Source organism: Zingiber officinale, chromosome 7B (genome assembly GCF_018446385.1).
Source record: "Zingiber officinale cultivar Zhangliang chromosome 7B, Zo_v1.1, whole genome shotgun sequence".
Taxonomy (NCBI): domain Eukaryota; kingdom Viridiplantae; phylum Streptophyta; class Magnoliopsida; order Zingiberales; family Zingiberaceae; genus Zingiber; species Zingiber officinale.
Genome location: NC_055999.1, coordinates 89,877,978 through 89,905,485, shown reverse-complemented (window position 1 = coordinate 89,905,485; position 27,508 = coordinate 89,877,978). Strand labels below are relative to the sequence as shown.

At 33.2% G+C, this 27,508-nt stretch overlaps 1 protein-coding gene across 4 annotated transcripts; it reads left to right on the top strand.

Annotated features, from left to right (window-relative positions):
- On the top strand, positions 1-26,821 carry LOC122006227 (rab escort protein 1-like). Of its 4 annotated transcripts, XM_042561645.1 has the most exons (9): positions 3-828; positions 1,033-1,155; positions 14,871-14,970; positions 15,219-15,257; positions 23,704-23,932; positions 24,057-24,132; positions 24,324-24,522; positions 25,983-26,063; positions 26,362-26,821. In XM_042561645.1, the coding sequence occupies exons 1-9, from the start codon at positions 71-73 to the stop codon at positions 26,455-26,457; spliced, it is 1,701 nt and encodes a 566-aa protein (XP_042417579.1). In that variant the 5' UTR covers positions 3-70; the 3' UTR covers positions 26,458-26,821. The 4 variants fall into 4 exon arrangements, with proteins under 4 accessions (XP_042417582.1, XP_042417581.1, XP_042417579.1 ...); XM_042561646.1 differs by lacking the exon at positions 1,033-1,155; XM_042561648.1 differs by lacking the exons at positions 25,983-26,063; positions 26,362-26,821 and having other exon boundaries at positions 1-828; positions 24,057-24,211; positions 24,416-24,503.
- Positions 26,822-27,508: the final 687 nt, after the last annotated feature.

Genomic DNA, 27,508 nt, shown 5'->3' with positions numbered 1-27,508 from the left:
ATCTAAAGAAAAAATGGGGTGTGTCCATTGGGCCATATTTTTTCCTCGGTAACACGGGTAGGGTTGACCCATGGAAGCGGCCGGCGCCTCCGACGAGACCTCTCCGTTTCCCTCCTCCACCACCTCCTCCTCTATCTCTCACCCTACACAGTATCCGACTATCGATCCCACTACCTTTGACCTCATCGTCTGTGGCACCGGTCTACCTGAATCCCTCATTTCCGCCGCTGCCGCTGCAGCCGCCAAATCAGTGCTCCACCTCGACCCCAACCCCTTCTATGGATCACACTTCTCCTCTCTATCGCCCTCTTCCTTAGTCTCCTTCCTCAACTCCTCTGACGACCACCCTTCCACTGCTCCACACGCCGTCGAAGACTCCGATGACCATGCCTCCTTCTATCTCCGCCGACGCCCCGTCTATTCCCAAGTTGAAACATCTGGATCCTTCCCAGAATCTTCCCATGGATTCCTCTTGGATCTCGTTGGACCCCGGGTGATATACTGCGCTGACTCCATGGTGGATCTGCTAACACGCTCTGGTGCTAGTAACCACGTTGAGTTCAAGAGCGTCGACGCGACCCTTATGTACTGGGAAGGAAAACTTTGCCTCGTTCCGGACTCGAGGGAGGCCATCTTTCGAGATCGCACACTGAGCCTGGGGGAGAAGAGTCAGATGACCAAGTTCTTGAGGCTGATCCAAGGGCACATTGCATCTGAACCAAGTGTCGAGGAAGTAAAAGAGGGAATTCTTAGAATCCCAGCAGAGGACTTGGAGAGGCCGTTTACTGATTTCCTACAGAACAAACGCCTCCCTCCTAAGATCAAAGCGTAAACAACTTGCGCCTGCTACTCATTGTTTCTGTGTTTTTTTCCTTCTTCTGCGTTTTTAGAATTCTTACACGATTGCCTTTTCATGTTCTGTAAATGCTTAGTTGACAAATGGAGTTTCATTTGAACATTCTTGTTCCTTCTTAGTCGAGCATTGACATGTTGATTTCACTTTTTAGTTTTCTTTGTTTGGATCATGTATAGGATGATTCTATATGCAATTATCCTAGCCAACTATGATCAAGAGGATGCAGAATCGCTTAATAATTTGATACTGACAAAAGATGGAATTGAGAGTTTGGCTCTTTACACTAATTCTGTTTCTAGGTATGATTCGAGACTCACTTGAATTCTTTCATCTAACATTCATTGTTGGGAATTTTAAATTTTATGCTTACTAATGAAAGAAGCAAAGTACCAAAGCTTTCACAAAATGAATTTATGTTTAATTATGATCTTACTTCATTAACTGATTGTTGGTCCTCTTTCTTATCAACTTTAAGCTATTAAGGTTCAATATGCATTTTGTTAAATGATTGGCTATAATTCTTTGGTGTTACTAATCTTTATATTACTAAAGGGATGTTTGTAGTCAAGATTCTTGGACTTCAAATCCATTTTGCTGACATGCATGAAGGTGTTTTATGTATTTATTTCCAACATGTCATGACATATGTTGTAAAGCGAGAAGATTTACTATGTATGACAACTTTTGTGGGAATTTTTGTTCTTGGAAATGTTACTTTACATTCTTCATAAACTGTTAAAGCCTTTCCCAAATTCTATTTCTTATATTTATGACACTACTTTCTTAGTAGTTAGTAGGACGAAAAGTATAGTGGATAAAAAGATATAAAAAGATGGAAAATATTGGCTAGGAACATTGTTTTGTTGTAATGTTTACCTGAGAGAAGATTGTGTAGTATAGTTGTTGGCATGGTAGGTATTGCATTGACTAAGTTTGGAAAGAGGGCCTTAAGAAGTTAGTATAAGTTGTAATTTTTCTGAAGAAAGAGTATGAGTCATTTAACACCGGTTGCATTGATCTCATATGTGGGTATCGATCCCTGGGCATAATGGTAATGTTGACATTGCACCGATCATATTGATCTCAATGCTAGTCCATGTACCTAGCCTTAATAGAAGAAGGATAGAGGGGGAAGAGGACCTGCCTACCTAACACAATCAAGATTTAATTTTATTAAAAGTTGTCTAAGTCGTTAAATTTTAAAATTAAGGTTTTATTAGAAAATTTTGTTATTCTATAAATAATAGGTTGCCATCAAACTATAAAAAGAGGTTAGGATTCCATATAATAGACAAATTTTGGAGTAAATACAATTTGCAATTTCTTTTTCTCTGGGTGAGAATGGGTAACCTTCTTCTATACGAGGATTGTGTCATTATTCCTTTCAGTGTGCTGTGTGTCAATTGGTATTAGAGCTTTCATTTGGGTGAGGATCATATCTTTATTTCTTCTGCTCTGTTGTATCAATTGGTATTAGAGTCGAATCGGTGTTTAATACCTTCCCATCCTTCTTCACCATTATTCTCCTCACCATTACTTTTGTTTCCCCTACCATCATTATCTCCATCACTATCATACTTTTCATTTACTGTTATTATTCACCATGCCCTATTCCCTTTTCACATAATCATTTATTCCTTTTTTCCGCTACTAACCGTCCATTACAACCTCATCATTGGGCAATGTTGCTCCATCACCACTTTTATTGTGATTTTCTTATCTCATCATCCTTCCACCACATCCTTCACATATTTATTGTTATCTCCACCTTTCATTGGTTTATTCCACCACCAACATTAATTCCTTATACTTATTTGTTCTTGAGTTCCAACTGGATTCCCGTGCCCTATCATCATCTTTGCACATCATCATCATCATCATCGTGCATCATCACCACCAAATCACTTTCACCTCCATCATCTTTGTTTCCTCACAATAACCGCCTATAAAATAGGAGATCACAAGTAGAGGAGATCAAACTTTAGTGTGAACTTCAAAGTGCAAATTCTTCAACAAGAAGGCTCACATCAACACAGTAACATTTGTAAATAATGCACCAAAAGTGAATGAATGAGGTAGACTAAAATCCACTTTTTATTCATACATAATTCAGATCTCAATACATAGTTAAATAGAAGAAAGAGTACAAGGTAATATTCTAAAATAAGGAAATAGAATAAGGAAATATTCTAATGCTAATAATTACAAATAATTATCTTCCTAAATTTATCTCAATCAAATAAAATCATGACATATTTAATCTAATCAAATCATGCCTAATTTATCGACACGCCCACTCAAGTTGGTGCAAAAATGTTCATCATGCACAACTTTCTAACTTGTGTTTCAAAGAGTTGTCTTGAAAGACCCTTGGTCAAAACATCTGCAACTTGTAGCGTGGTTGGAACAAATGGAGTGCAAATTGTTTCGTCTTCCAGATAAAGTGTTTATCAATTTCAATGTGTTTCGTTCGATCATGTAGAACTGGATTATGAACAATATTGATTGCTGTTTTGTTATCACAGTATAGGTTTATAGGAAGGTTTATTGGTCTCTTTAGTTCACCCAAAACTCTCTTTAGCCAAAAAAATCTCACATACTCCTTGAGCCATTGCTCTAAACTCAGCCTCTGCACTGCTTCTGGCTACAACATTTTGCTTATTCTTCTCCAAGTTACCACATTGCCCCACGCAAATGTGCAGTATCCTTAAGTTGACCTTTGATCAGTAATAGAGCCTGCCAGTCTGCATTTGTATATACTTCAATGTCTCCTTTCTCATACTTTCCGAAGAAAAGTTCCTTTCCAAGTGTTTCTTTTAAATACCTTAGGATTTGGTACATTGCATTTAGATGTTCTTTGTATGGAGAATGCATGAATTGACTGATCATGCTCATTGCGAAAGCAATGTCTGAGCGAGTATGAGACAAGTAAATTGGTCTCCCAACAAGCCATTTATATCTTACTGAGCTGGAGTGCCCATTTTTATATCTCCTAGCTTTGCATTTACTTCAGTTGGAGTATTTGTTGTCCTGGATCCACTCATCCTAGTTTCATTTAAGAGATCTAGAATATACTTTCTTTGTTACACCATAATACCTTTCCTTGATCTTTCTATCTCCATTCCAAGAAAGTACCTTAGTTAGACCAAAATTTTTAATCTCAAATTCCTTGGCTAGGTTTGCTGTCAATCTGCTCATCTCTTCTATATCATCTCCAGTCAAGATTATGTCATCGACATACACGATCAACACATAGATCTTGTCTTTCTTAGATGTCTTTGTGAATAAAGTATGCTCAGATTGTTCTTGGGTGTAGCCTTGACTTTTTGCAAACTTTGTGAACCTCTCGAACCATGCTCTGGGTGATTGCTTCAGTCCATAGAGAGATTTTTTCTAGCTTACACACTTTTGATCCAGGGGTGCCTCCATGTAGACCTCTTCTTCTAAATCATCATTTATAAACACATTCTTCACATCTAATTGATTTAGTGGCCAATCGAGATTTGTAGCAACCAATAATAAGATTTGAACAGTGTTTAATTTAGCCACGAGAGAGAATGTTTCAGAATAGTCTAAGTTTGCGTAAAGCCTTTAGCAACCAAATGAGCCTTATATCGTTCTAGGGAATTGTCTGAATTGTAATTTATGGTGAATATCCATTTACATCCAACAATCAATTTGCCGTGAGGTAGACCAACCTTCTCTCAAGTAGAATTCTTCTATAGGGATCTCATTTCCTCAAAAATTGTTTCTTTCCACTCATGTATCTTTAGATCTTCCTGAATATTATTTGGAATACTAACATTGTCGAGTTGTGAAACAAAAGCACAATAGGAAGTGGGTGTTGTGTGCATGACCGAACTCCTTTCCTTAGGGTAAGAGGAAGATCAGATTGACTTGAGGAATTTAATTCAGACATACGTCGGGTTCTATTGTTAGGGATCTTTGAGTAATCATTGATAGTCTCATGATTTTACCTCTGATTAGATTCTTGTCTTTGTAGATGAACAATGTTTTCTTTTCATTGAGCCCGACCTTCCCTTCTGTAAACAAGACCTTTGAATCGATTGTTACTCCTTTCTTTCATGTCATTGTTTTGAAATGGCACAAGTTTAGGTTTTTCAAATAACAGGTTAAGTTTGACTCATTTAAACATTAATCTTCCCTATTATGCTCCTTGATAATGAGAATCGTAGTAAGATTGTCCCTAAAAAATGTGACATCCATGGATACCAATTTTTTTTTTTTTGAAATTGGATCAAACCATTTGTATCCTCTTTGATTTGTAGGGTACCTAACAAAGATGCATTTATAAGATTTTGGATCAAGTTTAGAATGTATTGGGTCATAATTGTGAACGAAAACAATGCTACCAAAATTTTTTAGGAAAATATTTGTGAAGAGCAGAGTTAGGGAAACAATTTTGAAAGGTTTTTATCGGAGTTTGAAAATTCAGTATCCTTGTTGGTAATCTATTTTTTAAATAAGTAGCTATTAAAATCAATACCCTTGTTTGAAGGGCCCGAACGCCACCATTAGTAGCTTTAACGTTGCTGTCTGACTTCCTTTTATAATTTGCTGGTTTACCATGGATTTTCCAGCATGTCTCCAGTGTGCCACGACTTGTGGTACCTTTCACACCAGAGTTTTGGCTTATCGCCTACAAAACTGGTCATTTTGGTGACAAGGGCAGATCCCTCACTCCACTATCTTTGGTTCTTCAATTCCTTTCAGCATCATTTGGCGCCGAGCCTCCTCTCGACGGACCAATGAGAAAATGGCAGGCAGAGGTTTTCTCCCAAGTATCCATCTTCGAACTTCATCAAGCTCCTTATTTAAACCTGCCAAAAACACAAACACCCTTCTTCTCTCTACCTTCTTTTTATATCGAATACTATCATTGATGTTTTCCCATTCCTCTTCAAATAAATCTAGTTCCTACCAATAGTCATCATTTTATTGTAATAGGTAGTAACATCTCGGTTTCCTTGCTGCATTTTCCACATTTGAATATTTAATTCGAACAGTTGAGAATGATTCTCAATATCAGAGTAGGTTTCACGTACTGCTTCCCATACATCACGGGTTGTTGGTAAGAACATGAAAGACTTGCTAATGATAGATCCATTGAGTTAATAAATCAGTCACCAAAGAATTTTTTTGGTGCCATTGTTTGTATCTCAGATCATTCAAACCTGGTGATTTTATTTCTTCATTCAAACGTCCGAGTTTTCCTTTACCATCAATCACCAAGCGTATGGATTGAGCCTATTCAAAGTAATTTTTCCATTGAATTTATGTATGGTGATTTGGAGGGAATCAGAGAAGGAGATATTTGAATTTGATTGGTTTCCTCCTTCCAATGATGGTGCGTTGTTGTTGGTGGCTCATCCAGACAATTTTGAGTCTGTGCCGACATAGCAACTTTGAAATTCATGATTGAGAACTAGGCTTTGATACCATATAAATAATGCACTAAATGAGAATGAAGGAGGAAGACTAAAATATACTTTTTATTCATACATAATTCAGATCTCAATACATAGTTAAATAGAAGAAAGAGTACAAGTCAATATTATGAAATAAGGAAATATAATAAGGAAATATTCTTATCCTAATAATTACTTTCCTAAATTTATTTCAATCAAATAAAATCATGACATATTTAACCTAATCAAATCATGCCTAATTTATTGACATTTTCTTTAAAAATTATTATTGTTTGATTGAGCAGGTTAATTGCTTCTTGTGCATTATCTATTTTCTCATTATTCTAGCCTATTTTATCATCATCTTATTACCTATTTATTTTGACATTATTTCTTGATTGTTTTATTTCTACATGTGTCATTATTATTCAGAATTTTCTACTTATTTACTTAAATTATTGTGCTTCTTAAGTTTATAATATTCATTACTTGTCAAACCTCAACATCATTATGACGAAAAACCCCACTATCATAGAGGTAGATACTAAATTTGAACTTTTGAAAGACGAACTTAAAACCCATTAATAGGGCTCTAAATGAACCGAAAGTTCGTGAACAAGTTTAGTGTTCGGCTTGGTAAGAGCTTGTTTATATTCGTTCAATATATATCAGATTAATTAAATGAACAAGCTTAAACAACTTGTTTAACTAAATAGACAAGTTTGAACATATATGCGTTCAACTTGTTAACGTTCATGAACAATATTCGTGAACAACATTTGTGAACAATATTTGTAAACAACATTCGTGAATAACATTGGATAATGTTTGTGAACAACATTCGTGAACATTGTTTGTTAATAATGTTCATGAATAATGTTTGTGAACCATGTTCATCAATAAAACTCTTGTCAACTTGTTAAATAAAAAAACTTTCAAAATAAACAAATAAATTTGTATTATCAAATTCAATAACTAATCAAACGAGCTTAAAATATAAAAGTTTCAAACAATCAAACAAGCTTGAATTGAGAGTTCGATAACATCTAAATGAACCAAGGTCAAACCAAGCTCAAGCTCATAAAAAAGAAATCAAGCCAAGCTTGAACAATCATTGCAATGGGTCGGTTCATTTTAAGCTCGGCTTGACTTGACTACCTTATCAAAAAAGCTGGAATACCACAAAGCTTGGTTCGACTTGGCTTGTTTCCTGCCCCTACCCATCAATATAGAGTGGAAAACCTAGAACAGTTTAAAGCTCATACTGTTGACAAATTAGTAGACATGAGTCCTAATCTTGTATATCACATTTCACACACAATTCAACAATCACTCACACATCATCCAACCATCAATCAGTCATTGATAAAGTAGATCATTTTCAGGACACCCAAACTCGACTTAGGTTTATACCTGGACTTAAATTTAAAACTAGACCAAAGAAAGATACTACCCACAGAGTCAAACTAGATGTCCCTAATTTGGATGGTCAGCTAGACCCAAATGCATTTCTTGATTGGATTGCCAAGAATAAGGATTGCTTTGACCGGTACAATATGGCTAAATTGAACAACTATGTTTTGCAAAATTCAAACTCGTAGGTTTGGCAAAGAAATACGTGCTTAGTATTTAAGATTAATACATTGCAAATGGGGAAGAACCAATCACACATTGGATAGTGATAAAACGGATTCTAAGTAGCAATTATATTCCACCATACTTTAGAAAATAAAGTACACTATGTGGATCAATTTAGAACAATCAAACATGAGTGTAAACAAATATCTAAGAAAATTTAAAAACTTGTGAATGCATTGTAACCCCTAGTCAAATTCTGATCTACTTCATTGATGGATTTAGACCTGAAATTCAAAGATACTATAATTATTTGCCCCAATCTTGATTGAAAAGGCTTGCCAAAAGGTTGAAGAGATTGAGCATTTTATGAATACATACATCTATTAGGCCCCTCAACAAGTAATAATCCTACTTATAGAGTGTCATCACAATCTAGCACCCCTAGCCCAACTCATAGGTTTTGAGAATATATAGATGTAGTATAAAAGATTCTAACAAATGAAAGATTTTAATAAGAGATCTAAAGAAACATGCAGGCTTAAGAAATGATGAATATGATAGGGTGTATGAGGGTTATGGTTTTGGAATATAAAATGAAGAAGGAAAAATTATATTGGATTTTGTGACAACATACAAACTTATAGTACCTAATAAGTTTTTCAAAAAAAGAGAAGAACACCTAATTACATTCAAAAGTGGGATCAATAAATTGCAAGTTGATTTTCTTATAGTCAAGAAGAGGGATAGAAAAATTTATAAAAATTCCGAGATCATTCCTGAAGAAAACTTAGCCACCCAATATAGCTTAGTGGTGTTAAATATGTGCCTCAATCATAGTATAAGTGGAAGGAAAACATGCATGACTCCTAGGGTCAAGTGGTAGAAGTTAAAGGATGGGAAGTAAATTATGTTTGAGTAGAACATAGTAGCCCAACTATTAGGAGAAATACATAGTGACTTAATTATGACATTGACGACTTAATTACGACATGAGATAAGATGACGTCAAATTTAAAAACAACAACCAGGAGTGTACTTGGTAAGTCAAAAGGATGAGCACCATCAAATAAAAAATCTTGGTTGTAGAATGAGGAAGTAAAAGATAAATTATTGGGAAAACGCTAACTTATAATTTAATGTACACTTGTAAGAACAATTATTTTTTTGAAGTATGCAATAATTAAGAAAGAGGCCAAGAAAGGGAGAAGCCAGAAAGGAAACTTTCAAACGTTTGTATCGACTATTGATACAAAAGAAAGGGAAACTAGCATCTATAGAATAGTTAAAGCAAGAGAGATGAAAACAAAGGATCTTATCCAAATAATATACATTAAAGATGAATTTAATAGGATACTGAATGATGAAGAAATAAATGAGTGATGAAAGAAGTATTTTTATTAACTTTTTAATGAAACTTTAGGGACTAACTTATCTTAGGAAATTTAAATAGGTCATAGGAGTATACAAATTTAAATTTTTATTAGAGAATTCAAATTTTAGAAGTAGAATAGACGTTAAATTAGATGAAAAATGGAAAAAACGATTGGACTAAGCAAAGTATTGAATGATTTAATATTTAAAATGAAGAAATGTCTAAGCAGTGAAGAGTAAGTACTCTAGTCCTCAAATAAAAACAAAAGGAGACATACAAAATTGTGCGAATAATAAGGGTATTAGCCTAATGAGTCATATCATAAAACTTTGAAAAAAAATAATAGAAAAAAGATTAAAGAATGATATTAAGGTGAATGAAAATCAATTTGGATTTATGTTTGAAAGGCCGACGATAAAAACTATATATCGTTTCAAACAACAGACAACTAATTGAAAAAGTATTAAAAAAAGTGTATTTGTTAGTTAGAAAAAGCTTATGACAAACTCTCAAGGTAAATTATATTGAGAATTCTAAAAAAGAAAGATGTCAACGTAACATGTATTGAAATAATTAAAATATATGAGTATGTAATGACAAGAGTGAAGACTTTAGGTGGATAACTAAAACGTTTCCTATAAAAATAGGGTTACATCAAATATCAACTCTAAGTCTATATCTTTTTATACTAGTTATGAATGAAATCACTGAATACATCCAAGATGGTGGTGCATGTTTTTTTTGCTGATGGCATTGTTTTGGTTGATGAGATATGTGAATAAATAAATACTAAGCTCGAAACTTAGTGGGAAATAGTGGAAGTAAAAGGTTTTAGACTTAGTAGAGTGAAGATAGAATATATGGAATTTAAATTTAGTAGTATTAGACGTGACAAGATAATTGTTAAGATAGGAGATGATGAGTTAGCTGTAACTAAGAGCTTTTAAGTTTCTAGGATCGTTTTTGCAAAAGGATGGAGGTGTTGAGAGATGCTTTATATATGATATAAGTAGGATGATTAAAATGGAGGATGTTGTTAGGTGTTCTTTGTGATTATAAGGTACCTTTAAAACTTAAATGGTAGTTTTACAAAATAGTGGTTAGACTGATATGGATCTGAATGTTGGGTTATAAAGCAAACACGTGAGTAGAAGATGAGAGTCATAGAGATAAAGATGTTAAGATGGATGTGCTGAGGATAGACATGAGAAGAAATAAAAACATTAAAGATAGGGTTGCACCCATTAAGGAAAACTTTGAGAGATGCATTTGAGATGGTATGAACATGTACTTAGACATCCAATAAATTTCCCAATTAGGTGATGTGAGACCATGACAAATATGCACATTAATCAAGGAAGAGGCACAACACCAACAAGCTACATTATTCAAGTATCATATACATTTTGATTGTCTTCTAATGGACAAGGTACACCTACAAGTCACCATAAGTCTAGACTAATGTTTGCCCTTAATATGCCTAAATGGCACTGTTGAGAATAAGAGTATTGTTTTACAGCTTATGGTTGTCATTGAGTTATATTACAATTGATAGTTTTGACTTAATTTCAATTGATCTCTATGATCATTTTGAGCTTGATTTTAGATTATTTAGGTTAGTAAGAGCTGGGGAAGGAGAAGTATCTTATTTTAGGAGAAGCAAGGCTTTTCTGTCAACGATGAGATCCTTGCATGAGATCTTCAAACCTATAACTTGTAGAGGTGCTAAGAAATTGAAGAACTTAAATTGCCAAAGTCTTTAGGAACATTCAAGGTTAATTTTAGAGATGAGAAGTTTAATGCTAGATATAACAAGAATTGCACTAGGAAGAAGGGTCAACTTGATTTTGGAAGGAGTGTCACGAGGATGTGAAGGCAAGGTATGGTAATTAATGTGGAAATATATATGTTACTTTATTTAATTAAGTCAATAAGTGATATACCTTAAGTAATTTAATTATGGTTAGAGTGTGTGGAAGATTCATAATTTAATTAAGGACACATTTTTGTGTAGTATAGTGGGTAGAATAATATTAATTAAGGTAATGGGTAATGTTATAATAAATTAAAAATGAAATTGTGTAAGATTAATGGGCTAAAGATATGTTGATTGATTGTTAATTAGTCATTATTTTAAGGTAACTTATAAAATAATCCGGCAAGATTGAACATATTAGATATTAGATGATAAACATAATTATATCATGAGTGTTATATTTATTACAATATTTAAGTATATTGTTATTGGCCTATTAGAATAATACTCCTTCCATTTCACAAAGAGAGTCCATTTAAACCTTTTCATACTTCTTTAGAAACTCTTAAGAAATTACTCTCATTTTTTATCTTTATCTCTCTTAAAAAATTGAAGAGTCACTAAAGAAGTGAAGAAACATGTTTTAGTAATATTGGTGTAACAAATTATATTAAATTTGAGTTGCATTTTTGATGTGTGTATCAAGTGTGCAAAGACTTGGTAGAGTACACATGAAGCATGGAGAGTTTGGAGATTTGATGTGGTCAAGTTGGTTCATTGGTTGACTCGGAGTTGAGTTGGATGGATTACACTTGATGGCTTAGAGGTCTATAATGTGGAGAGATGACTTGGAGGTAAGGATGACATGGAGCATCCGAGGGACCGGATGCATGACGAGTGAACTCTAGAACGAGCAACATAGAGCGATTGCTAGTTTGATGGCTTGATAGTTTGTCACGAGGTGGACTTTAGAACGAGCAACATAGAGCGATTGTTAGTTTGATGGCTTGATAGTTTGCCACGAGGTGGACTTTAGAACGAGCAACATAGAGCGATTGCTGGTTTGATGGCTTGACAGTGTGTCATAAGGTGAACTTGATAGGCAAATTGAAAAGGATGACAAGTTGGAGCAAACTTGGAGTGGCTGGTGCTTTTGCGACACTGAGGGTTTGACGCAAGGAAATTGCTAGGGTAACTCAGCAGGAGATGAACTCAGTTGGTGAGCAGTGAATGATGACACATTGAAGTAAGCTTAGAGAGTTTAATACATTTGAGGGACTATGAGCCTGTCATGAGATGAACTCAAGGGCAACGAAGAACAAGGTTGAAGACCAATGGCAAGAAAGCTATGAGAGTTTACAAGTGATATGTAAGTTCGACTTAGTTGATAAGCAGTGAATGATAGCACATTGAATGAAGATTAGGGAGTTTATTACAATTTGACGGGCTATGAGCTGGCCATGAGGTGAGCTCAAGGGCAATGAAGAACGAGATTGAAGACCAATAGGCAAGAAAACTATGAGAGTTTAGGTGAATTGTAATTTTGGATTTTTGTCTTTACGCAACATCACATAGGATGATATGTTTAGATGGGTAAAGGTAGGGCTTGAGTGAATCCTTCGATGAGGCAACAACACTTAATGGATAAACTTAATTAATATGATATCAAATTATTTAAAGTAGCATTTGATATTAATTTTAATTTGATTATCAAATCGACAAGATTTTGTTGATTTATAAACAATGATTTCTAATAAATCTCTTAAATAAAACTTTATTTCTTTGATACTCATGATATTACTGAAATATAAGATGCAACATTCTGTGCTCTGTAAATATCTTTTATCTTACTTGTGGAGTAAACATATTTTGTTTTTTCCTCATTTATTTCTTAATTTATTTTGCCATCAGTTCCTATCCCACTGATCCTACTTGTTTGGTGCATCTAGTGGTGGATTCCTAAGGTTTTGGCATGTCAAATACCGATACAAGATTCATCTTGGCATGTGAAGCACTTAGAAACAGTTACTATCATATTATTGTAACCTGTTGCGCGAGTTTGTTTGTGAACCTGTTAATGTGCTACTAGCTGAATTGTTTCTTTGCTATCAATTTATATCCCATTGATCCTACTTGTTTGATACGTCCTTCGATGCATACCTAAGGTTTTGGCACATCAAATACTGATACAAGCTACATTTTTGGCAACTGAGGCCCTTAGAGACAGTTGCTATCAGATTTATTTTAATCTGGTTTTCTGTTGCTTGAGTACATTCATGAGCGTGTTAATGTACTACTACTTGATACTACTGGTAGTACCAATGTTTAATTTCTTTAGATACTGATAAATGGCCTAATGGCCTCCTTTTGACTAAAATAAATTTACCGGATACCGATATTGACAACAATGCTAAAGCCGAAGAAGTGTGATCTGATCTGCAGGAAGATCTACAAACACTTATGGAGGATTCAATTTCTCTAATGTAGCAAATTTTCTAGATTATTAACTTATTGGAGTATTTAAGGATGTTTTTGGAACTCATGCTCACATAGACGAAATCTCCTGTATTATTTTCTTTTAGTCTAATAATGTGCATCAGCATACTTCATAATCTTCATTACTTGGTCCAACTTTTCTTCTAGCCTCAACATATATCTCTCATATATGTTTTAGTTGGATAGAAATACACATAAATCAAATCAATTTGCCTAGGAGCTTGAGATCTGTAAGCAACTACACATAAACATATGACACTAAACATGTTAATGGAATTATTGCAAGTAAATTTGACAATTATTAAAAGTGGGTGCTACCTTACACTTTTTTGTTGTGTCAGTTTCATTCAGTTCGTTCTTATAGGTTTATTCAGTAGTTTGAATAACAACTGTTGACTCAAAATAAGATTAGTCACCAGGTGTTTCCTCTAGTTGTACAATTGAGTCTGAAATAAAGATTGGTAGCATGTTCAATGATTCAGAAAGGAGAAATTCATTGGTGGCTCATTGGGAGCCAAATCTTTAAGACTCATTTAAAGGTTCTTTGATTTAGTGGGAGGAGTTACTAAATGTGGTAGATACTTGAACTACTATCTGTTGAGACGGGCTGTCATCAATTTCAATTGTTTTTTTCTCAAGTTGTGACCAAATAAGGAAACAATGGGCTTGTTTTAATGTCGGTATAGAACTGTAGAAGTTTGTTGATTGGGCTGCATATTTGTTTGATAGGATCCTAACATGTGTTCCTCTCTCAACATGTGACAGGGTGGTCATATCAGCAACATTTGTTGGAAAAACATTGCAGCATAATTCTGCTATGATTTAACTCTCCCATGGAAGGACACAACACATGTCTTTGATTGCTATAGATCTTAAATCCATAATGTTCAGTCTCCTAATTCCGTTGTCATGTTCATTTTAATCTGATGGTACTTCTAAAGGATTTACTTGATCTTTCTCACCATGGTTGTCAATATTGGTATCTATATCTGCCATTCTGGTAACTTAGATATTAGCTGTATTTGATTGGTGGGGCCAGAACTGGTAACAATAAAAGTTTAGAAAATTGAAAAAAATTATTAGAATAACAAAAATAAGTTTGTTAAATGAATTACATAACAAAAGATAAGCCAGTATCATGCTTGCATAACTGATTTCCCGAGTTGGGTATCTTTAAACCAAAGTACTTCAAACTTGTATACATTTCCTCTTAGCTATGTTAACAATTTTCCTCAAAGATGGCAATTATATAATTCTATTGTTGCTATTCGGAGCAGTAATTGTCACAAAGTGCGAATTTCATGGCTATCTTGTCTATATTTCTTTTTGCTTCCACAGTGGTTATTCTTTAACTATTTGGTTAGTGACTGATGTCAATGACAGGTTTTCTAATGCAGTTGGTGCATTCATCTATCCTATGTATGGGCATGGAGAACTACCTCAAGCTTTCTGTCGTTGTGCAGCTGTTAAAGGCGCTCTTTATGTAAGTCTTATGTGTTATATTTGCAGAAAGTAATCCAAACTAAAGATTGAAAATGACCGCTGTCATCAACCAAAATAACAGAATTCTTTGAAAAGGTAATACATAGCCATCATAGCCAAAACATTTCAGCCATTGAGTTTTATGATTCATCTGAATTTTCTCGTATTAATATAGATCATATTTGTTTTTAAGTTTCCTTGTAGTTTGAACTGACTTTCTTGTGTTTTGTCTTGCTTACAATAATGCAGGTCTTGCGCATGCCAGTGAGTGCAATTATTGTTGATAAGGTATAACATTGAGCATGAAAGATATTTGACAATTACTTACCAGCTTCAGTGTCTGTGTTTGTTTCTTGCATGCTGTTATTTTGGCCTATCCAGATTACCTTGTGGTTAAACAAACTAAGTACCACTATTGAGTCATTCTATCCAAATTGAACTGCCAGTATTTTACCAAATAATTTACCATGTCAGCGAGAAAGGTATAGGACTGCCAACAATTGAGCAAGAATGAAGAAATGAAAATACTTATTAATCATCATTCTGTCAACTACACTATGTAAAAAGGGCCAATGAGTTGTAAACTTGAATCAGTTTTTTGTGTTAAACGATAGATGGGCATGTGATAATCTGCTAGGCTTTGTTGGTAATTTAATATTGAGCAAGTTCAAGCTAGATTTAGAAGGTGCCATAACAAATGTAGAAGGTATCATGACACTGTGGAAAGTGTAGTCTTCTGGACAAGGATTCTCTAGACTTCATTAATCTTCTTCTGAAAGTAGTGGGAGCATTATTTTAGCTTTATGAAAATGACTGTATGAAAGCATCAGATTTAGCAATATAGTCATTCTTTGTTCATTAGATGATATATGAAGAATTGAAGTGATCTAGTATCTATCAGACAGATTATGATGTTCCCTTTTTTTGTGTGTGTTTGGGAGGGGAATGGGTCAAGAGACACTTACGTAAATAAGCATGAACTGGGTTCACTGCAAATATTCTGTAAAACACGGATACCATTCCAGATAAACATACAATCAAGAGTTAGGTATTGGCAATAATCACCTGATTTATTTTCCTGTACATCAGCTTTAGTTATGGAAAAAATAATCTGCAAATTCCATTTCTTATTGGTGTTAAGGCTTTTGAACTATAGATTGTTAAAAATCTAGTTTTTCTATTTTCTTTTATTTTCATGACTCTTGACTTTTTTTTTAAACTGCAAGTTGAGTACATCAACTCGAGCTGCTAGGAAACAAAAGGTTTCATGGTTGATAATGAATTAAGTTAGGTCAATTTGGTTTACTAATAATTAAGGTTGTGTTAGGTACAAATACTTCTTCCCATATCTAGAATTAACCTCAATACAACTCACAAAAGACTAAAATAACACTCAACTCATTCCTCCCACAACAGACCATCCATACAAGGAAAAACACAAAAGAAAAACTCCATTGTTATGCTAGTACAAACTAACAATACGCTTATAACATTCACCAAAAGTGTTTGCAATTTTCAAACTAACAGTAAGCTTATAACATTCACCAAAATTTTTTACAATTTTCTTTTACATTAAATACACTGCTAGCTATGAACATCTAGAAATCTCATTCAACCTTTTATTGCTCATGCCAACAACCCTTGAATATGAATCTTCTCTAAACCATTCCTGCTAAAAAAAAAATTATAACCTATTAGAAGCATGCTAAGTAGGTCTTCCCTAGAATAATGTCAAAGCATAGGATAAAAATTTATGAGATCAAATAATAATAGTCTAGGAAGCAATTAGGGTTTATAAAGTCTCAACAATAAAGCAATTAAAGGCAAGGAAGCTAAGAAATCTCAACAATATAGCAACACACATACAAATAAAAATTTAGCATTATTAAACAAGAGAACGTGCATTATGAATCAATATGCCGTATCAAGCACAACAATAGGCATATAGTACCAATAAGAGTGCAAATATATTAAACATAAAATATAAGGAATGCACATTGGAGGTATTATGTACTTGGTCACTATTCGATACTACCAATGCTTGATCTACGTATGATATACTACCTACCTGATGGTTTTATCCAATCTCAAGCAAATGCTTTGAAGAACCTAAGTCAATATTTGTGGAAAACATATTGAGGCTAAGCACATATCCAAGACTCATGGGACCCATGGAGAAACTCTCGCACTCCCTTAAAGCAGTATCACTTACTATAGTTTGCCATGGGTTCACACATTGAACTTAGCCGTTGCTATGTTTGACAACTTAAATACCAATAAAGTACCATCACATAACATAAACCACATTATGGAGTTTCATAACATTGCTAAATAAGGTTAGAGATAAAATCAAGAAACAATAGACCATATTAAGTTTAGAAGCTATTTATCTAAGAGTAGGAGTTGTTAGAAAAGGGAATTGAATTAGCCCTTAAGATAATAGTTGCGAAAGAAACTATAAACGTAATTAGCATATATGTACCGCAAGTAGGATTAGATGAAGTTACCAAATCAAGATTTTGAGATGACTTAGATAAAGTATTACAGAATATTCTACCAAATGAAATGATTTTAATAGGAGGTTATCGAAATGAGCATGTCAGAGTGAAAAATGAGGAATATGAGAGGGTATATGGGGTTATGAGTTTGGAACGAGAAATAAAGAAGGGAAAACTATATTGGATTTTGTGGTAACATATGATTTTATATTAGCTAATATGTTTTTTAAGAAAAGAGAACACTTGATCACTTTCAAAAGTGAGAATAATCACTTTCAAAAGTGAGAATAATAAACTATAAATTGATTTTCTTATGGTTAGGAAGAGGGATAGAAAGATTTGTAAATGTTGCAAGTTATCCTCGGAGAAAACTTAACTATCCAATATAGGTTAGTAGTTTTGGATATACGCGTCAAGCATAGTATCAATAGAAAATATATATGACTCCTAAAATCAAGTGGTGAAAGTTAAAGGATGGGAAACAAAATATATTTAAGGAGAATATAGGAGTACAAGCATTAGGTGAAATATATGGTGACTCTAATACAACATGTGATAAAATGGTATCAAAGTTAAAATAGTAACTAATAGTGTACTCAATGAGTCAAAAGGACATGCACCCACCAAGTAATGAATCTTAGTGGTGGAATGAGAAAGTATAAGAGAAAGTGAATGAAAAACAAATATCTTATAAGTAATTATATATTTGTAAGAACAAGGAAGTTTAAAAAAATATACAATAGCCAAGAAAGAGGCTAAGAAAGTAGTGAATGAGGCAAAGAATGAAACTTTTAAATGATTATATCAAAAATTGGATATAAAAGAGGGGAAAGAGACATTTATAGAATAACTAAAGTGAGAGAGGAAGGTAAGAGATCTTATCTAAATAAAATGTATTAAAGATGAATATAATAGGATATTAGTAAACGATGGTGAAATAAAAGAGTGGTGGAAGAGGTATTTTTATCAACTTTTTAATGAAGGTTTAGGTGACCAACTTAGCTTAGATAATTTAAGTAGGTTAAATAAGTATAAAAATTTAAATTTTTATCATAGAATTTAATAGAACAAACTTTAAATGGGATGCACAGTAGAAAAACTGTTGGATCATATGATATTCCGATAGAGGTATGAAAGTGCTTAGGAAAATAAGGTATTGAATGAGTTACAAAATTATTTAATATTATATTGAAAACGAAAAAATACCTGATCAATGGAGGGTAAGTATTCTAGTTTCCTTATATAAGAACAAGGGAGATGTACAAAACTATGTAGACTATGAGTATTAAACTAATAAGTTATATATACCATGAAACTTTGAGAAAGAATAATAGAAAAAAGATTAAGGAAGGAGATCATGGTGACCGAAAATTAATTTGGGTTTATGCATGGAGGTCGACAATCAGCTATACATTTTTTGGACAACTAATTGAAAAATATCGGAGCAAAAATAAAATCTATACATGGTATTCATTGACTTAGAAAAGTTTATGCTAGAGTTATATGGAGAATTCTAGAAAAAAGAGGTGTTAGCGCAACATATGTTGAACTAATTAAAGATATGTATGAAGTTGTAACGACTAGAGTGAAAACTTTGGGGGAGTAAATGAAGTATTTCCAATAAAGATAGGATTACATTGAGTATCAAACTCACTGCACACATTTAAGAAACAATACCGTGGTGTATGTTGTTTGTAGATGATATCATTTTGGTAGATGAAACACGTGAAAGGTAAATGTTAAACTAGAATCTTGGCGGGAAACACGGGAAGGTAAAGGTTTTAGGCTTAGTAGAATAAAAACAAAATATATGGAATAAAAATAGAATATATGGAATTTAAGTTTAGTAATATTAGACTTAATGAGACAATTGTTAAGATAAGAGATGACAAGTTGCTTAGAACTAAAAATTTTAAATATTTAGGGTCATTTTTACAAAACGATGGAAGGATTGAAAAAGATGTCTTACATAGAATACAAACAGGATGGTTGAATTAGAGGAGAGCGTTGGGTGTTTTATATGATCGTAAAGAACCTCAAAAACTTAAAGGAAAATTCTACAAAATCGTAGTTAGACCTACTATGTTATATGAAGTTGAATGTTGAGCTATGACTCAAGCACACAAGTAGAAGATGAAAGTTGTAGAGATGAGAATGTTAAGGTAGATGTGTGGACATACGAGGATGGACAGAATAAGATATAAGAGCATTAGAGAGAAAGTCGGAGTTACATCTATTGAGGGAAAACTCCGAGAGACACGTTTAAGATGATACAAGTATGTATAGACGACTAATAAATGTTCCAGTTAGATAATGTGAAACTATGATAAATAGACACATCAAACGAGGAAGAGGAAGATAAAAAAAGACTTGATTAATAACAATAAAATAAAATAAAATTTAAGTATAGATGATATAGTTAGGCGATAGAGCCTAATGTCGTAAAAGGATCTATATAGCCGACCCCACCTAGTGGGATAAGACTTGATTGTTGTTTTGCTGTAGTATTAAGTTGCAAAGTTGAATCCATCATATTAGTTATTATTGAATTATCAAGTCAAATAAGAGATGTTTAGAGAATAGCATGTGCTATGTGATGTACATGATAGTAATATTGAGGAGTTTACAAAATTAACTTTAGAATAATCATGAAGAAGATGATTTCACAAATCAAACTTATTATTATGGATCATGGGTTACCTGATCATGGGTCATGGAACATTCAATTATGACCCTCAGGACATAGCCGAGTTGGTTATCACATGATAGATTTGTAGAATTGAGCAAGAGTAGAATCCTGGCAAAGACTGAGGAATTACCCTCCTATGTGATGGCTAGCTTCGGTTTCTTGATTTATTCTCTTTCAATGGTGTGGGGCAATTGGTTGGGGGGGGGGGGGGGGGGGTCAGGGTGACGACTTTCACATTTTTGCAGAATGGAACATTCAATTATGAGTATAATTAAGAAATTATATGGAATCTAGTTGCAATGCTTGATTAACTTAGGTTGAATCAACTAACATAAATTAAATATTGAATCATATTATCACACCATATATTTATATATATTATTATATATTAGTGATAATATATCTTAGGCTAGGTTTGCTAATTTAGTTGGGTTTAGGAATTATTGGCAACTCTGGAGCAAGTCATCTAACTAATAATGCAATTTACTTATCAACCACAAAATTTAATATATGAAAAGGCAAGACAACTAAAATCCATTTTAAACTATCAATATTTCAATTATGGAGAATGAGACTTGTCTTACGGGAAAGTCTAATTTAGGATTATGTGAATCTAAGCAGCTAGGAAGTAATCAGAAATCAAGTTAATATGCCTAGCTAAGATATGATTTAGTTAACTTCAATTGGTAGGATGCACACGAAGCTCGTAGAACTTTTGACTTAACAAGATTGAGTTGTGCTTGTTGACTTAGTGCGACCAAGTTGGTGTGCTTCAACCTCTATTGAGTTGTGTTTTTGGACTTGGCGCAACCATGTTCGTGTGACTCAATGGCTTAGAGGTTCGCTAGAGATTGATGTAGGACAAAGATCATGGAGTTGGTTTGACAAACCTTGTGGATCTTGTGATTTAATGAGGTTGAGTCGTGGTTGATGACTTGGCGCTACCAAGTTGCTTGGTTTATGAATCAAAGGTTTGCCGAAGATTAACATAGGATGAGGAGCCTTGAGTTGAGTCAACAACTTTGATGGTAACCGCAAGAGGTGAATTATGTAGGTAATCTAGCAAAGAATAATATATGAAGCAAGTCAAGAGCTTGATACATCCTAGGGGCGTGGACTTGATCGGAGGTGAATTCTTTGTGCGATGTAAAGCTGCAACAACCTAAAGTTGTCTTGGTGAAATGTGAGAGAATATATGCTTGATGCATCCTAGGGGGGAGGACTTGATCGGAGGTGAATTCTTGTGCGACATAAAACTGCAACAGCCTAAAGTTGTCTTGGTGAAATGTGAGAATATATAATTTTGGGTGTTTTGTGTAGATTCTTTTTGAGTTGTAGAATTGACCAAGAAAAAATGTTTTGGGGTCATAGTCAATGTCCAATGACTCAGTTGAATGAAGATCAAATTCAGTTGACTAATGAGCTCAATTGACTTGGTAGTCTATTCAAGACATTCAGTTTGCAAATAGAAAATCTATTTAGAGTTGAGTCAAGTGAAAGAGATTTCAATCTATTGACTAGGGTTGAGTTAACTGATTGGAGTGGATTTATAGTTGTTGGATTTTTGTATTTATTTTTTATTGTGAAGAACGGTTTTATATGAGGTTTCACCTTAAGATTCTTATAGGCCATGGAGTAAGAATTGGTATTTCGAATCACAATAAATCTCGAGTTAGTGCTTTGATATTCTGTCTATTTCTTTATTATTTTCACTGCACTTAACTCGTTTATTGGCCTTGCAAAGAACTTGTAAGAGAAATTTTTTTATTTTAAGAACAAGTGCTTTCACTCCCTCTAGCTCTCTTCTTCATTTATCCTCTGCACCTTCAATACTAACTATCTAGAATTTACTCATTATAGCAAAATATGATTATGCTCACCCTAAGCGTCTCTGACAACCGTCCTCAGGTTATGTGAATGGAGGTAAATTACGAGGTCAGCTTATAGCCGAACATGGTATATGACTATAAGTTTGTATTGGCTAATAGTGGATTGTGCTATAACTTCCAACCTTGATAATTACTCCCTTATTTTAATCAAGTCAAACCATGCCCCATAGATTAATACCAAAAATCTTTTTGCAAACAAAGAAAGATAATAAGAAATGATAATTTTATAAGATCATTGCTTATAACTAGAGAATTATTTGTGAATTAGAAAGAATCCAAAAGAAATATTAATATGAAGATTAACAAGCATGTGCACTATAAAGATGAAAGGAAAGAACCTACCTCATGTTTGAAATTCACTCTTCCTCAATCCAGGATGACACTAATTCCTTAGGTGAGGGAGAGGGAGAATTACTTTCATTTATAATACTATGTTTTAGAAAGAAATGCTATTTTTTCAATTAGTAAGCATTAAATTGTATTATGGGTACCATAACCTATAATTCATTTAAAATTTGAAATTAACTATAAAGGGAAACATTTTAAACATTTAAGCTCCAAAATTTGAATTTCAAATATCAATTTCGAAATTACCTGAAAATAGAAATAATGTTTGAAATTAATTAATTATTAGGCTCTAAAATTTTAATTTTAAATTCGTATTTCGAATTGCAAATTTTGATTTTGTTATAACATTAGTTTGAAATTATCCTAAATTAGGTTATAACATGTACAATTTTATTGTTTACATGTAAATCAAAAGAACGATCAGAGCACTAGTTTCAATTTGGATATAAAAGATTCTCAAATTAAAGTTCAGAGTCACAATTTGGATATAAGGTTCTCAAATTAAAGTTCAGAGTCAGATCCTTCTATGAATTTCATTCTCTTATGTGATTTGCTTTTGAAATACATACACCATGACATTTGTCCTAGATCTTTCTTTGTCATCTTGATTGGTCTTTGAAAGTTTTATTGCTAAGAACTTTCTTTTTCATATTGACTGGAAATCATCTTCTGCCCTAGCAGAACTAAAAGCAAACAAAAGCTCAGAATTATCATAGTTATGACATTAGTTTCATTGGCATATTCCTTAGTAATCAGCACAGTGCAGAAACTTTATTAGTCACAGTTCATTTGTATGCAGCACATACAGATTACAACCTTGTAAGTGGAGCATCCACACAGATAATTTCCCTCAGAAATCAGCAAGAATCACAGCATATTTACAACCATGAAGCTATCATTCATAGCCCCCACGCGTTGGTACAGTTGGTACCTGCATGGGTGGTTGCTCCAATGGTTGTATGATTGATGTGTTATTGTCATGAATTAGTATGTGTTAGTCCATATAAGCTTCTGGCTCCATCCTTGCACTTGTTGCACCATGGTTATTATAGTTTAAAAAAGAATTGTTTGTTCATCATAATTTTACATCTATTCAAATATAACATGGCTATAACATTTCTCTTAAAATTGTAGGATAACATCATATGGATTCTTATTTGCATCTTTATCAAAATGTTGTCTCTGCACTTTTATCTATTTGTTTTCATTAGTATCGACTGCAATGTAGTGATTTCTGGCTTGACTTTCGAGTCCAAAGCAGATATTATTAGTGTCGGTGCATCTTAATTTTGTTTAGTTCCTTAATGCAGGAAACAGGTGGGTGTAAAGGTATTAAATTGGCATCTGGTCAGGACATATTCAGTCAGCAGGTGGTTTTGGATTCATCATTTGAAGTTCCATCATCAATGTTGCCGTCAAATATTGTGGATAAAAAGTTGAATTCCTATAGCTCTTATAAAGTTGCTAGAGGAGTTTGCATCACTACTAGCTCTATACTACCAGATTCTTCAAATGTTCTGGTGATTTTCCCCCCAAAGTGTAAGATAAAATCTGTAATTTTCATCTTGTTTCTTATTTGTTATCAAACACTTTGATGTTAGGAATATTCCAATCTCATAAGTTTCTAAGACAAAGTAACACAACTGCCTTTCACTTGATGTAGCATTGTATCCTGAGCAGTTAACAACAGTTCAAGTGCTTCAGCTGAGCAAAAACGTAGCAAATTGTCCACCAGGATGGTTAGTAATGTGTTTCAACTTTGTGAATGGTTTTCTTTTCATCACTCCCAATCAAGTGGTGGCATAAAAGTATCAACAGGTCCTTTTTTTTTTAAATTGAGAATGTCAAGAACCTTTACAAAAAGTAATTCAAAACAACATTTTATTATTTTCAAATTCTAAGTGGGGTGATACTTGTTCCTATATTCCAGGTTTGTGGTGCATCTTTCTACGCCATGTAATGATGCTATTTTGGGGAAGGAATATATAAAAGCTGCTATCAATGCTTTATTCCTTGTTACAGATGATGACGGGCTTGAAATAAGTAATTCATCTCCAAATGGAAGCCACATAGAAGAACAGAAACCAGCTCTAAGATGGTGCATAATCTATGTTCAAGAGCAAAAACAGGTATGCTATACTTATCTTTATGTAATTATATCATATATAATCATATGTTAGACAAAATTACTATTAATTAATCTTATATAATTATAATCAAATTAATAAATATAAAATTTAATTCAGTATGTAATTAATTTTTGTAATAATTAATTTAAAAAATTATGTATTAATTAGATCAAATTTGATTCCTCAAAATATCTAATTGATTCCATCAAAATAAGGATTCATTCATTAATCAATTACCCACGAAAATAGATTAAGTTAATACCATTAATGTATTAATTGGTTTGTTGAAGCTTTCCAAATTGCCTTGATGTTTAATTAAACAGTTTTTTTTTTCTCAAATATGAGAAATCAAAATTACAATATAAGTTCTACACTCTGATTGAATAAGTAATCTAGGTGTGAACAATCAATTGAGATTTTTGTAACAATTTGTAATTTAGTTATTAATAATATTAATATGGCTGAATATTTTCTTGCCATTTCTATGTTCTTCCAAAAAATAATAATTTGTAATCTATAGCTATCACATGTTAATGCAAATGACTTTGTAATTACTATACCCTTATGTTTGAATGGCACACATGATATCAATCAAAACTCTACCACAGTTTGAGATTTTAAATCTTAGTTCATACGGCAACACTGTTGGTTTCACTGATTTTGATGATAAGTATGATTTTATTTTAGTAGTTTTTCTTTGATTTTGTTATTGGTAACTTGTAGGAAAATTATAAAAACAATTAAAGTCGTTCCTATATTTCTAGAAGTGTATGCTCACTAGGGATGACAATTTCCTCCAACTTAATGGATAATTCAATACCTGACCCGAATGAAGGAGGGTATGGAAGAATTTTTTTAGATCCGATTAAATAATCGGGTATGGGAATTTTTGGATTCGAGTATGGATGTGGGTCTGATAGAATCCCACCCATACCCGACTATATATATATTAAAGAAAGATTTCTTTTCTCCAATCTCAAACAAAATCCAAAACCCTCTAACAACTCTTCAATTTGAATGTTACAAAAAAAAATTCTTTCATTTCACCGGCAGCCCACCTTTGCATTATTTCTTCTATGATGTTTAGTTTGCTAATTTTTATCTTTTATCTTATTATTTTCTTTAGAATTTGGTAAATATCCGTAACTTGAAATAATTCAAATTTGAAAAAAATGCAATTGTAGATGGTAATAGGATATTTAGGTGGGTATGAACATTCGACTCTCTGATGGATGTAGGGATAAAAGTTAAATATATGATGGGGATGAGGATGAGGTTGAGGATGAATATAATAAATGGGGATGGGGATGAGTATGAGGATGGAGGATATAGAATCCAATCCAAATTCGAACCATATTTTTTTCATAATGCTCACTGTTGCTGCTCCTGAGGAAAGAAAAGAAAATCCAGTTAACTGAATGTTTGTTTGTGTATGTTACTAAACTTCTAATGCTATGCAGGCTTCATTTGGCTCTTTATGTTCATGCCCTATGCCTGATGAGAGTCTTGACTACAAATTCATATTGGAGGCAACCAAAAAGGTAATTGACAAATTGTTTCCATAACTCGTTGGTGCCATTTTTGATTGCCATCTGCTTACAAGAATTCTGACCATAAAAGAGAAGATTGAAAATTTCATGTACACTGACTGTGATACTGATCATATTGATACAAATTTTTACAATTTGCCATTTCTGTTGCTTAATTCCTGATTTCAGATAATTGGCAAGAAATATTTTTTTTAACAGAGAATTGGCATTTGTGTAAAATTTCCCAGTTGACTATGGGAGACTGAGCATTGCCTGTACGCTTGATTAATCTGTGTGTTTTCCATTGTAGTTATTTACAACCATGTATCCTGAGGATGATTTTTTCCCAGCTTCAAAGGCATCAGATGACAGTGTAGAAGAAAACCCAGAAGAGATTGAAAGTTAAGCGTAATTTTATTTGCTTTTCTTTGTGGTTTGTACTTGTTGGATATGATACATATGACTCCCACAATCATGGTGCAATGGCTGCTTCATGAGCTGCAAGTGCTGGAGCTGCTATATGATTGGGCTTGCGCACCAACTTTCAGACGAGACGACGCTGTCAACGGATTGAGTTATTTGTTTCGACAATTGAGTTAAGATGCTGTGAACATCAGCATGAAACATGTAAAGCGTGTCATCCGCTGCTACTGGCATGCCATTTCTTACTGAATTAAGAGTCGATGAAATTTTTATAACTAAAATATCATTTGGATCTGAAAATAATATAACGATCAATTGAATAGTTTAAGATGCGAACTTTCTGATAATTGTAATTTATGTAACTGTACATCTAAACATTTAAGATTATTCAAATTGCCGACTACATTTTGAAATTTATACGTATTTTTAAAAATAGTTCAAACTGCTCGTTGTTGTTCAAGTATAACCAGTCAACTGATAACATTAGTTGTCTCACAACACTTTTTGCTATTTCTAAAGATCTCAGATTTGTGTCAAATTGCATTACTTAGTAAATTGTATAAAAGATAATTATCTTTATCTTGGGTGTCTCTTAGAGTATTCTCAAGTTACATTAAGACAGATAAATTACAAGGTTAATTTATAATTGATCGTCAAGTGATTATAGAGTGGGAGGATTTTTTTTTTTTTTTGAAAGATATGTATCTAATTATAGAGTGGGAGGATTTTTTTTTTTTTTGAAATATATATATAGAATTGATCTCTTATTTTATTATAATAAAGTTGTCAACATGTCAAATTGCATCATTGTACTGAGGGGTCCGTAAGTTTTTTTTTTTTTAAATATTTTTTATTTTTATCAAAAATATGTGATGACATCAGAGATTTTGGATTCGTGACAAATGGATATTGTACTCTAGGTTGCTTGAGTTTGTATATATTCGTCTGTTTATTATTTTGAGCACCTTAAGGCTGTCGAACATTTTTTACCAAATATTTTTTTTGGTCAAAAATACTTGATAACCCTAGACTAA